The sequence below is a fragment of the Thermobia domestica genome, chromosome 9, assembly GCF_964235325.1.
Source record: "Thermobia domestica chromosome 9, izTheDome1.hap1.1, whole genome shotgun sequence".
Lineage (NCBI taxonomy): Eukaryota > Metazoa > Arthropoda > Insecta > Zygentoma > Lepismatidae > Thermobia > Thermobia domestica.
In genome coordinates, this window is record NC_137462.1 from 245,008,386 (window position 1) to 245,022,321 (window position 13,936).

A 13,936-nucleotide genomic window follows, 5' to 3' on the forward strand; every position below is an offset into this window, starting at 1 on the left:
ACGCACGCCACTTACTAGCAAGACAGTCGATCAGCACTGTTACAGTGAATGAAAACAAAGCTTGAAATACGCGATTCATTAGAGGAGAGAAGGAGGGGAAAGGAATGTCGTTGTAAAGCGAGCATTTCCTCGAAATCCAAGATGCAGGTGCGCAGAAAACCTGTTTGGATGCACTTCGTTCTATCTACTGTCTGCTGACCGGATTTCTGGCGCCGACGTTATGACTCACGGACACCTGCGCGAGAATGTAAAGGAAAATTTATCTTTTAAATAGTGTATCTGGTGCCAGAAATACGAAAATGTTTTTTTTCTTTTTTTTTAAAAAAAAAGAAAGAATCATGTTTTTCTTATAGATATTATTATATGTCATATACTAGCGGTACTCAATTATTATTAAGGTTGGATTCAAGGGATTGACTCAAAATCCATAAAGAATATGTAGCTAGTATATAAATTATTTTATTTAGCTTAAAATTATATTTTACACAAAATAAAATAATCCACAATTATTTTGTATAATTTATTCTAAATTTTTAAATAGAGTGTCTGGTGCCAGAAGTACGAAAATTGGTACCGTATTAGAAATATCACAAGACGTAACTTAGATTTTCAAGCTGTGATTTTTAGGGTGCGGACATCCCCCCCTCCCAATATCTCTGAAGTTGGGGTGCGGACATTACGCGAGTGTGTACGGTAAGTATCATATAATGAAAACCGTTACTTTTAAAAAATGTGTTTGCAAATTAATGGGACACTTTTTCTTTTTTTTTCCTCCTTCAGGGATACTGATCCATATCGTCTTTATAACCTGGATGTTTTTGAGTACGAAATTGGAAATCCAATGGCACTATATGGGTCTGTTCCAGTGTTGCTTGCTCATGGGTAAGTACATTCTAAGTAATTTTAATAAAATAACTTTCTTGCCGTAGGATATAATTATGGATTTTTTTTGCTTTTCTGATAAACTGATCCTAATTTTAATGAGTTCTGTGAATATTTATACATTCATCATGCATGATGAATAATTATATTTCAATAATCATGTATTACTTGCATTGTAAATTTCCTTTTATGACTTTTCTAATGCATACTTGGCTTGTGTATTAATTTTAGAATGCAACGCACAGTTGGAGTATTTTGGTTGAATGCAGCTGAAACGTGGGTTGATGTGCGGCAAGGTTCAGGTCAAAACGTTGTGTCATCCATTGTAAGTTTTGTTTCCGGTTCTACTTCCGAGCCTCAGGTAGATGTTCGTTTCATATCAGAATGTGGAATCATAGATGTGTTTTTCATGTTGGGACCAGGACCTAAAGATGTATTCAGACAGTATTCAAAATTAACTGGTACTGCTCCTTTGCCACAGGTGAGTCAACTCACGATTGCATTACTTGAGAAATTACTTTCGTTGTAAGAGTTTACTTCTTTCTATCTTAAAGCACAATGAGGACATAGCTTAAACAGTCATTCCTTGTAATCATCTAATATATACAGTTGCTTATATTTCGACCAGTTTGTGTTCTTTTCACAAGTTCGTAGTTAAGATTGCCATCGCTGCAAATTTTTATATTCTTTTAATTTATGATGCTGACAGCGCACTGAAATAGCATTCATAATGTTCTTACCTTGTAAAATCCTGTAATATTGAAGTAGGTAGCGGATTCTCACACAGATCCAAATCACAGGTCCTCTTCGTCCATATGTTTGTAGAAAAGGTTTGAGTTAAGATATGTTGGGTATAATAAGTACCGGAGCTTACAAACCAAAATGTATGATAGTGTAATTGAAATACAAGTGGGAGTTTCTTCCATGTTTTAAATAGCTCTCAATTTTCGGGAGCTTTAGTCTCTGTAAAAATTACTGTTGCTATACTTTGTGAAATTATCGATGACTGTCAAGAATTATTTAAATTACCCCTATTAAGTGTTGAAAGATGGATTTCTAGGCTTAAGATAACATTTAAGTGTGTTTCTGTTCATTTGCGGTATTACATAGATTGAAAAAAAAAAAAAAATGAAACAATGTATTAATACAAATTTGGCAACATTCAACTCTCTGTATTTTTGAGAAAATTGCCATTCATTCTTTTACAGAATCACATACCATACATTTCTGAATTCAAGACGATCATGTTTTCCTCTATTTCATGTCCAGTTTTTCTATACTGAATACAGTCATAAGCTTCCCTTAAGCTCTAATGTGTGTCTCTTCCTCGCCTACCACTTTAGCTTTGAAGCTTCGCAGATTCAGTGAACCATTTCAGTAAGGATTACTAAGGGATGTTTCTATCTGATTTGATTTTTAGTGTAGTTTATAGTAAGTTCTGAAAATATGACCATTGTGTGCTATAGATGTATTTTTTATAACGCTTTGTTGGAAATGTAGAGGGCCATCTTGGTGTGTAAAATTCTCTATTAACATGAAGGGTCTCATTTAATTTGAAAAGCTACGCTGATTTGTTTTACTACTACATGTCTGTACAAGTTAAGGATAACCTCTTTTAACTGATTTATGAACGAGATCAGAGAAAGAAATCTAGAAATAAGAACGTGAATATTATGAACAATAGACGATTACAAGATTTACCTCTGTTCAGTAAAATCAGTACATATATTGGCTACAACTTAGGGAGTAATGAAAATTTCTTATTTAATCGGTACGAGTAGCATGTTGTTAACAAATATGTGTTACGTTCTTAAAAATCACATGAAATAAATTGTTGAACGAATCATGGTAATTCTTACACCTCAAGAGGAAAAAGTTCTCCAAGTTCTTAAGGAAAAATGTATGGTTGCCATAGTTGAACACTAGGAGACGGTATTAGAAAATACGGCGTTCAGTTAGATCAATTTGTTTTGGATTGGAATACACAAAAACCTCGTCCGGTGTGATTTCAAGACTATTTCTAGCAGAATCCCAGAGAACTTTCTTTTCAACAGTATCAAGAAGTGGTGTACGAAATTCGGGATCTAGGCTGTGCAGAGAACTAAGCGAAGAAACTTGGATCGTACTAAGCGGAACTTGGAACTAAACGGAGAAACTTATTAGCTCAGCTTCCGCAAATCCACTACACGTCTAAGTCTAGAGCGTTGTATTTAATAGTTAGTGTGGCCGATTGTCCGTAGAAAACTATAAAGTGTAAATCCTACAAGACTAAGCTGCGTCGAGGTCGCCTCAAAAATTGAAGGGTTTGGTGCAAGAAGGAGGCAGCTCCACTTTTTCCAGTATGTAGCAAATTACAAAAAAACGTTTTGGAGCTGCCTCGGTTTTCACGCACACTCCTCCATCAGCCACATTTCATTGGAACTAGCGGGTGGAGCTGCCTCATTCTTGTACCAAACGAAGGGTCTTTTTGTTTTGTATGTGATAGGGTGTGCAACGCAATAGCGGCACAAAGTGGAGCTGCCTCCTTCTTGCACCAAACTCTTCAATTATATAAGGGTAACCAAGAAAGTCTCGCTTTTTGTGGAGGTCTGTGTTCCAGTATCCCTCACACTGAGTTGAAAGCAAATGGAGATAAGGCAAAGGTCAGTTGTTGGTGTGGGTATATCCAACATACTACCTGATTGTGGCAGTTCAGTTATACCGTTAACTTGCGTAAGGACAGAGTGAACATGGGACCTCCATAGAGCGTCATAAGGACGTGTATGCTCTGCGAGTTCAAACTGGGGTCAAACGCCGCTGCAGCGAAGCGGAAAATATGCCACGCCTTTGGTGAGGGTGTCGTGACTACGCGGATAGTGGAGCGGTAATTTAACAAGTTTAAGGACGGTGACGAAACACTCGAAGACGCACCACGTGCCGGAAGACCAACACATGTACAAAATGAAGATCAGACAGCAATTGAGGCGAACAGTGGCCAGACATATGAGGAACTGGGACTACAATTCACTGTGAGTGGAGAAACCATTCGGCAGCATCTCCATCAACTTGGGAAGCACTACAAGTTGAGTTGATGGGTCCCACATAATTTTACTCCGAGCCAGAAGGCAATGCGAACAGACTCGTGTGTTTCTTTGCAGGTTCGTTTGAGAAAGGAGACATTCCTGGACAGGGTGTTGACGTGTGATGAGAAGTGGGTTCTGTACGAAGCTCCACGGCGCCGTCATTATTGGTTAGCATCCCATGAACCGGTTCCAAAACAGCCGAAACCAGCACTGTACCAGGTCGTCCTCCTGTGTGTTTGATGGATTGCTCGCGACATCGTGCATCGGGAACTGCTACTAGCTGGTCAGAGCATCAATGCAACAGTGTACTGTCTGCAGTTGAGCCGTATTGACGAAAAACTCAAAGCTCTGGAGCCAGCATTTCTGAATCGCAAAGGGGTCCTCCTCGAAGCCCCACGTGGCTAAGATGACCCAGGACACCATTCTACGCCTTGGATGGGAAACATTATTGCATCCGCCATACTCCCCGAACATTGCACCGTCCAATTATCACCTGTTCCATTCCTTGGACAATCACGTTAGAGAACGCCAGTTGAAATCCCTAGTAGAGGTGCAAAATGCACTGGATACCTTCTTGGCTTCATGGCCCACCAAGTTCTACCGCGATGGACTCCATGTCATTTCAGAACGTTAGCGGAAAGTTGTCGATGCTGATGGGGACTATTTTAGATCTTCCAGGTACGTCTTAGGTGACATATCAATGTTCGAAGGTGGTGGATGAAAAAAAGACAGAACTTTCTTGACTACCTTTATATAAAGACGGGTTTACAGACTCGTTCAGCTTCAGTGGCGAAGCAGCTTACTTCTTTCTGGGTAGGTTAATCGGAACAGTGTATTCGCGTCTGGCTGATCGATAGTTCTTAAGAGGCCGCAGAACATGTGCAATACTTGAGTTAAGGGAAGGGAGCAGTGATTATATCTTCCAATAAGAGATGCAGTATTGCGGTTCCTATCCAGGTTTCTGGATTTATCTCCCCCGTGATATTTTCTTGCAGTACTTTGCGAGCGTATGTGCGTTCACTTCCTTCTAACCTCCAGGATCTTCGCAACCATATCTCCGTTGATGTAGCTTTGTTTGCCCGTGATATGCTGACATGTGCGACGAACTCGATAATTGTATATATGTGTGCCGCTTTACCGTTCAGCATCTGGGAAATATATAATACGAGGGGGTGCTGATAAAGATTGAGCCTTACCAAGAAAAAATTGAAATGAGAAGCTGAAACTCCCACACTATTCCACACATACCCCTAGTAGGTCAATTCATTTGCGACATCTGTCCTTGTAAATAGAAGTCGTTTGTCTGCTGCTGTAATCATTTATCTATAGCATCAGTTGCCGCTTTGAATACACTGAAAACCGTGACCTTTGAGATGTTTTTTGAGATTCGGGAATAGATGATACTCGGATGGAGCTAGATCAGACGAATAAGGGGAATGAGGCAACACTTGAAATTCTAGGGTTGCCAATGTGTCCTGTGTTTGAGATGCAGTGTGTGAGGAGGCATTGTCGTGCAAAAGCAGAACACCTTTGGAGATCTTACCACGACGTTTATCCTTGATATTTTCGCGAAACTTCCTCAAGAGACCACGGTAATATACTGCATTATGGTTGCACCCACTTCCACTAGCAGAACTCCTTCCTTATTCCAAAAGATTGTTGCCATTTGTTTCTTGCAGACCTCTGAATATGGCACTTCTTCAGCCGGGGAGAAGAACTGTGCCTCCATTCCTTAAACTGTTCTTTAGTCTCGAGATCATAACAATAGATCCACATCTCATCACCAGTTAGTAGTTTCTCCAAAAAACCAACCTCACTTCGTGCAAAATGTTCCAAAACTGTCCGCGAAGTTCTCACTCTTTCCTGCTTTTCTTCCTTCGTCAGAAGTTTGGGGATCCACTTTGCTGCAACCTTCCTCATAACCAGATCATTATTAATAATGGTACCAACTCTTTCATGTGATATGCCCAAACATGTAGCAATCCTTTTGGCTGATATTCGACGATCTTCCATTATCATGTCCTGGATGTCTTGCTAATTTTCAAGAACAGACACAGAAACGTGCCTGCCACTGGGTCTCGCACTTTCAACATCAAAATGGCCAGTTCTGAAGTTGGCCACCCAGCGTTTGACAGTTGCATATGACGGCCCACGGTCTTCCAAAGTTTGTTTCATTTCGTCACAGATCTGCGTCGCACTTTTCTTTTGGAGGAAGAGAAACTTCATGACGGTCCTATGCTCCTCTGGACTAAAGCTTACTGGAGGTGGCACTTCTAAAATGAAAAAGAGAAGGACGGTACTATCATAGAACATTGTATTTTGCAACATAGTCTATACAGATCCTGCCTTATATATCCTGCTAATTTCAGCTTCCTAGCTCATTCTTTTCTTGGTAAAGCTCAATCTTTATCAGCACTCCCTCGTAATCTTCGCAGTAGAATAAAATTTGCGTTGTATATATGTTTGTAGTTTCTAAAAAAAAAATGTTTTCCAAGGTTCAGAACAGCCCAGTACAATTGGGTTTAATATTAACAAATTGCATATATACAGTCCGCTGCAAAAAAACCTGCAACATGAGCATGTAAGCTTATTGTGAAACTACGCGTAACAGCCCAGGGAATCAACATAACTTCTAAGTGGTACGATCACGTCAGGAGAAACCTCGGCGTCCTCCCCTGCACACTTATTTTGGAGCAAAAGACTTCGTCGTTTCACAATAAACTTACATGCAGGTTTTTTTGCTGTGAACTGTACAAAACATGCTGGTTCATCTTGTAGAATATTAGCAAACAGGAATTATTCTTTCTTTATTTTTACATTATTTATTTATTTATTTTGAACGAGGGAAAGGGTGAGTCGTAGCACTTGAATATTTCACTATGACATTACATAATGCATTATAACGCATTGTACAATCGCCAGCAGAAGTGAATACTTCCTCTGCATGTTCTGTTGTCAATAATTACAGAATGAATGGAAGAGCATGAGTGCATCCTCTTTTTCTCGCGCGCTCTCTCTATACTATACTCTTTTCGTAAAGATAGCGAAATTCTGTGTGATTTACTAAAAACCTTGTTTCAACTTGTTTCTTCCGAGGGTATTAAGAGAACGTACGGGAGAGGTAAGCACTTCCGTTGGCAACTATACGACAGCAGTATGTATGATCACAATCAAAAAGTGCGTCTGTTTAATAATGTATGTTTTTGTAATACCTTGGGATTGAAATTAACTAGTATTTCGTTCGAGCTTCCTAAATATTTTAGAAGCTCATTAGATCTATTTTAGTTTAAGGTCCCATGTTTACCGAGGCTAAGGAAGACAGTGATGATGAGTTGAATGATAACTGTGGAATGAAGTAAGTGGGAGGAAACAGGAAAATCCCAAGAAAACCCACGCACATGGTGTTTGTTCACTACAAAATTCACTAGTTCGGGCTGAAATCGAAGCATGGACTTCATGCACCACATAAACACTTTGCCACTGAGACACCGCAGGCCACTAATCAGATTCAATGAAGAATAACATTGCTGTACTTAAATAGACTCATTCTTCCAGAAACGGAGCTGAATGGTATCATCTGATCCTGTTTCTATAAGAGAGAAAAGCTGTTAAAAATACAATAACTTAATATAACCATACAACATTCGTAGATTGTTTTGCCATATAAATCAGAAAAGATGTATTCTCGTAAATAATGCATATAAATTATACATTTTAATATGTATAAGTTACGTACTTTAATATTTATAAGTTATGTATTTTAATATTTATAAGTTGTATTCCCACGGAAGAGCAGTACGATTCTTATGCTGATGTGTTACACTACGTGAGATACAGAATTTAGTGAAATTTGATAAAAATTGATTGGGAAATATAAACAGTATGTATAGAATATGTCGAATGAAGTAATGAATGCTCTCATTATGTTTAGCGTACGTAACATGTAGAGTTACAAATTATGTTGAACATTTCAATACAAATTGTATCATATATGTCAATTAACTAAGGCTAACTATCCTCCATACCAAGATTCTGAAGGTTTTTTTTTTTTTTTTTTTCCACTGAGTTTGCTCCTAGTTTTAATTATTTATTTTCATGCTTTTACCAATTTTCTTCCTCTTAAGATATAGATAAGTGAATGACAAGCCATACCTAATTAGTAGAACAACCCACATTATGCTTTATTTTTTGTTCAGTTATGCTTTATTGTTTTCCAAATTATGCTTTATTATGCTTTATTGGTAATGTCAATCAATTGTTTCACATTAATCGTGTATAATGTATAATATTTACAATACATTAAATATTCTAAATATCTTGATCTGTTTATTAATATTTTATGCAACCAGTTTCTTTCATATTTAATGAACTTTCTACTTAATGCACTGTCAACATATGCTAATGCTTGAACCAGTTTTTTTTTTATTACTTGTGTGCGTGCCTTGCAGGTGCATATATAAAGAAAGGGAAAGTACATAATGCCTTCAAAAATTACAGAAAGTGCTCAGTTCAAGAGGTACACATAACAATAGATATAAAAATAACCTTTTCGTTGTTGCATTGTTATGTTCTCGAAGATTTTCCATTGTAAATATTGATTTTAAAAAATATTAATACAGTATGTTAAACAGAATTTTCCAAGAATTGTTCTAATAGAATTTTCCAATAATTGTGCTATATATTTTAAATTATGCTTTATACCTTCTTTACTAAAATTATGCTTTATTATGCTTTTAAAATTAGTATCTTCTGGACCCTTAGACAACAACTATGTTCAAGGTACCAACCATATGTGTAAATTGCTGTTATGCTTTTTATGCTTTTTTGGGTTGCCTTACTGATCAGTTAATGATAAATTGTTAAGAAGGAAGAAAAAATATTAGAGCAAAACAAATGTCTAAGAGAGAATTATAAGTTAATTGCCTGCAATGTAGAATTCCCTTTTGTCTTTCAGTATTTTGCACTTGCATATCACCAGTCCCGCTGGAATTACAATGATCAAGAGGATGTTCGTAGCGTTGATGAAGGATTTGACAGTCACGATATCCCATTAGATGTCATTTGGTTGGATATAGAGCACACTGATGGTAAAAAGTAAGTGTTCCGTAAATTTTTATTCAAGAGAATAAGTTCTTAAATTAGTAAATGTTAGTGAATATTCTTCTTATTCACCTCAACCGTAGGTTGGTGGGCAACATGGAAATTTTAAAACTTTTCCCTCCCTTGCGAGACCTGTTTTATACTTTGATAAGGTCTCTTCTTCATAACTGCATCTAGATATTCTATCCTTGGTCTTCCTCTTCCTGGTTTTCCTTCTGCCTTTCCCTCTATCAGCACAGTAATCGGAGTGCCGAATAAGATGGCCAAGCATGCTGTTTCTTCTTTTTTTTATTACCTTCATTATCGTCCTTTAGTACGTCTTCATTCCTTCTCTGTTCAGTCCATGATATGCGCAGCATTTTGCGCCAACACCACATTCCAAATGCTTCCAGCTTGGATATTTCAGCTTTTTTCAATGTCCACGTCTCTGATCCGTAAAGTGCTACGCTCCATACCAAGTCTTAATAAATCATTTACGAACGTCCAACGACATATTTCTTGATGCTAATAGTTCTCTTTTCCTATTGAATGCTTGTTTAGCCTGCGCTATTCTGGAACTTACGTCTTTTTCACTACTTCCGTCCGAGGATAGTAGACTTTCTAAATAGGGGAAAATCTTAACGTCTTCGATTTTCTCTCCATCTATCTATACTTTTGCCTCTTCCTGTCCTGCTCTTGTGCACTTAATCACTTTGGTTTTCTTCTTTTTTATCTTCATTTTGCATGTTTTTTCCTGTTGGTTGTTCAAGTTTGAAAGTGCTTCCTGCAAGTCCTTTTCGTTCTCCGTTATTAATGCTATGTCATCAGCAAACCTTATTGTGCTGAATACCTGGTCATTTACTTTTACGCCTTTCTCGTTTTTTTTATCAAAGAATTCTTTCATAGCTTCTTCTATATAGACCTTGAACAGGAGAGGTGAAAGTCCACATCCTTGCCTTACTCCTTTACTTATTCTTGCTTCCTTCTGATCTCTTCCTATAACAGCTGTCTGGTTCCTATACAGTTGGTATATTATTCTTCTGCCTCTGTAATCCATTTTCAGATTCTTCAACGCTCTGAACATGATATTCCAATCTACGTTGTCAAAAGCTTTTTCTATATCTACAAAGCTATCACAATTGATTTGTCTATTCTGATGTGCTGTTCCATGATCAACCGTAGACTCAGTATTGCTTCCCTTGTTCCCCTTTTTCTCCTGAATCCAAACTGGTCCTCTGATAGCCGTTCTTCGATTTTCCCTTCTGTTCGTTGTGCGATAATTTTGCACAGTATTTTTGATGCATGTGAAAGTAAACTTAGCGGTCTGTGTTCTTCGCATTTCCGTGCGCCTTTTCTCTTCGGGATAAATACCAATATGCTTTTCTCGAAGTCTTTTGGTATTTTCTCCGAGATATACATTTCATTAATAAGATCGAATAGTTACTTCTTTGTTGCTATTCCGAGATTCTTAATCACTTCCGTTGGTATTTGATATATTCCTGGGGCTTTACCATGTTGCATTTTCTCCAGAGCATTGTCAAATTCGCACTGTAAAATTGATGGTTCTAATTCATTTTCATCTACGTCTTCTTCCTTCTCTATCTCTTCTTCGTTCACTCTGTCTCCTTTGTAGAGTTCTTCAATGTATTCCTTCCATCTTTCTGTTATCTGCTCCTCTTCTATTAGCATTGTTCCATGCTTGTCTGTGCGTTTCTTTTTCTCACCGAACTGTTTTCTAACCTTTCTGTATGCTGTTCCTGCATTGCCTTCGACTATATTTTCCTCAATTTCCTTGCACAAGTTGTTTGTCCAGTTTTCTCTGGCCGCTTTTACTTCTCTGTTGATGTGATATTTGCACCTTCTGTATTCCTCTTCTTTGTTATTTTGAAGTATCTTCTTTCCTTCATTTCCAATATTTCTGCTGTTATCCAGGGTTTATATTGGGTTCTCGTTTCTCTTCCTATGTGCTCGTCTGCAGTTTTTGTAATCCCTATTTCATGGTTTCCCATTTCGAGTTGGTCATCACCTGCTAAAACTACGTTATACGTTTCTTTGTCTGTCGCATTTGTTAATTCCCTTTTCATGTTTTCTTAACTTGATTGTGTTTCATTTTTTGTTTGGTACTACCACTCTTTTCCTCTTTAGTCGGAGTTCGCTCTTCATCAAAACTAAATTATGGTCTGAGTCAACGTGTACGCCTGGGTAACTTTACTGTTCTTCACTTGATTTCTAAATGCTTGTCGGACCAGTGTATAGTCTATTTGGTATCTTTCTTTGTCTACTGGTCTTGTCCATGTATATCTTCTGCTTAGTGGTTGTTCGAAGAGTATTTGTTACAGTCAGATTATGGCTTTTGCAGAACTCAACTAATCGTGCACCTCTCGCATTCCTTTCTCCTAGGTTGAAATTCCCAGTTACATTCTCTTCTTTGCCTTCGCCGACTACTGCGTTCCACACCCATGATGATTAAATTGTCCTGGTCTTGAACTCATCAATACTTCGATTTGCTCATAGGTTTCTTCAACTTCCTCATCTTTGTAGCTTGATGTAGGCATATATACTTGGATTATCGTCATATTCCTCGGTTCGTTGCTATCTTCAACATTAGTATCCTTTTATTGTATCTCCAGGTGCCTGTAACTTTCTGCCTCTTCTTATTCAAAACAAAACCGACTCCTGCTGTACCGTTTATATGGTCCTGGGTTCAATCCCAGATCCCGCCAAGTGAACTTCGTAGTGGACAATCACCGTGTGCGTGGGTTTCCTCGGGGTTCTCCCGTTTCCTCCCACTTTCTTCACTCCACCATTTCATTCATTATTTCATCATTACTGTCTCCTTTAGTCTAACCGGCATAACCGTGGGACGTAAAACTCAAAGATTTCACTTTTTTTTGTAACGTTTATAGCTCCTGAGTAAATCATTCTGAAATCCCCGCTCCACATGTCTCCTCCATCAGGCCACCTAACTTCGTTGATTCCCAGGATATCTATCTTCATGCGTTCCATTTCTTTCTTCAGGTTTTCCACACTGTAACAGCGATCGCACATTCCAGGTTCCTATCCTGCATGGGTTTCGTTTGATGACGACCGAGGAGGCCCTGCTTTGATTCCCTCCATTGCCGGGGACGACCCTCTGTGAAACAGTAGTGTCGTATTCCCTAATGTTACATTTTCTTATTTCTCTTTCTATGTTGTTTTCTAGGGACTGAGTAAAGTGGTGGTGTCCTAGGTCCTTCCACCTCAGCCATAGATGACATCCTGTCCGTGACTGTTTTTGTCCACATCTGAGCCTTGCCGATGTCAATTATCTTCAGCCTCAATGTGGTAATGGTAGAGTTGCTATCCACTACAATAATATTTCTCTTCGTCTGGCTCCTACCCCTAAAGACCTGTCCGGCATGGGAAGCCCTCTGACGAAACTATCTCCGGCATAGCTCTTGCGATCTTTAGAGCACGCAAGCCCCCCACCACGGCAAGGTGGAAATATTGAGGGAGGTAGTGAATAGTTGAACTGTAAATGTATCTTAACGAAGACACAGATGGCATAATAGCATGCTGAAACAACATATCTAACTGATACGTTTCCAGATTCTTACAAGAAACCAGCGGGCAAATATTTACTAAATATTTGTATACTATAAAGAAATATAGGAGAAACTTAGCTTCGTGTTACAAAATATTTACAAGTGGGTATGATGTTCTTTAAAGAACTCTCGACTATTCTTGTTTATTTCTTTTAAATTTTGTTGTTTTTCTTCCCTTGAGTAATAAATCTTGTGTGAAACTGACTTTTTTTTTAAAAAAAAAAAAAAAAAGTATGCAATTTTTACTTTGCAGAGTAATCAAAGTAATCAAACTTTCGTTATTATCGTATAGGATTTTACTATGAATAAACCTAAGTACAGTGAAGTCTTATTAATTATCTCGAATAACGTTTGACTTGACTTATTTGACCTGTTCGAATTAATTTGTGGTATTAGTACTTTCTGTGGCCGTAGAAATTCGCAGACTTTTTTTTTTTCTAGCGTATGTCCTGAAATTTGAAGTATGAAAATTACCTTTATTACAAATATCTTTAGGAAACCTCCAGCTTCTTTGTTGTATTTTATGTATTCATTCGTGCCCAAGCTGTCAGCGCGCATGCTCCGTATATGTACATTTTATTTTCTAATAACTTCAGCATTTCAGTATCCTTAGGTTCGGACCTGGAAATGTGTTTTCCACATTTTTCGATCTTCAGCTTCCGCTTTTAACTCCCATTATTTTCTTCTATTTTTCAAATCATCGATTAGTTGTGTTTTTCCTACTCCTTGCTTTCCTTCAATTCTTCCTTTTATGGCGGTATGAAGAAGACAATTTCTTCGCAAGATGTGTCCAATCCAATTGGTCTTCGTACGAAGGATGCTGGCTAAAAGCGTACTCTTCTCTCTTACTCGTTGTAAAGCATTTATTTATTAGTCTCTCTGTCCATTTTACCTTCTTCCAACAGAACATTTCTAAGTTCTCTAAATATTTCTTCTTTTACTTCTGTAATGTCAGTCTCTAAACCATACAACCCAATGCTCCACATATGTAGCACTTGACTAACTTCTTTAGTCCAATATGAAGCCTGCTAGTTAAGAGTGATCTTTCCTTGTTGAAATCTTCGTCTCTTATCAAAATACTTCTCAAGATGTTTGGAAGGATTTTTCTTTTTTCTTCTTTAATCCGTAGGATTTGTTTTCACTGGATATTCTCATGACCTTTGATTTTTCGATGTCCATTTCTATTCCATATTATTTCCTAGTGTAGACCATTCTGTCCATTACTTCCTGCGGTCTTTTCTCGGTTTTTGCTGTAATAATCGTGTCATCCGCTTACTTCACTTCGTTGATGATCTACCCTCCAATCTTGAAGTCTTCAAGTTCCATTAA

At 37.9% G+C, this 13,936-nt stretch overlaps 1 protein-coding gene across 1 annotated transcript in view; it reads left to right on the forward strand.

The window, feature by feature from the left end:
• Positions 1-13,936, forward strand: part of GCS2alpha (glucosidase 2 subunit alpha) — a 127,282-nt gene that overhangs the window by 50,094 nt on the left and 63,252 nt on the right. The window contains exons 6-8 of the mRNA XM_081725938.1: positions 781-882; positions 1,114-1,363; positions 8,899-9,038. Coding sequence (XP_081582064.1) covers positions 781-882; positions 1,114-1,363; positions 8,899-9,038 — 492 coding nt within the window. The remainder of the gene's footprint in view (positions 1-780; positions 883-1,113; positions 1,364-8,898; positions 9,039-13,936) is intronic.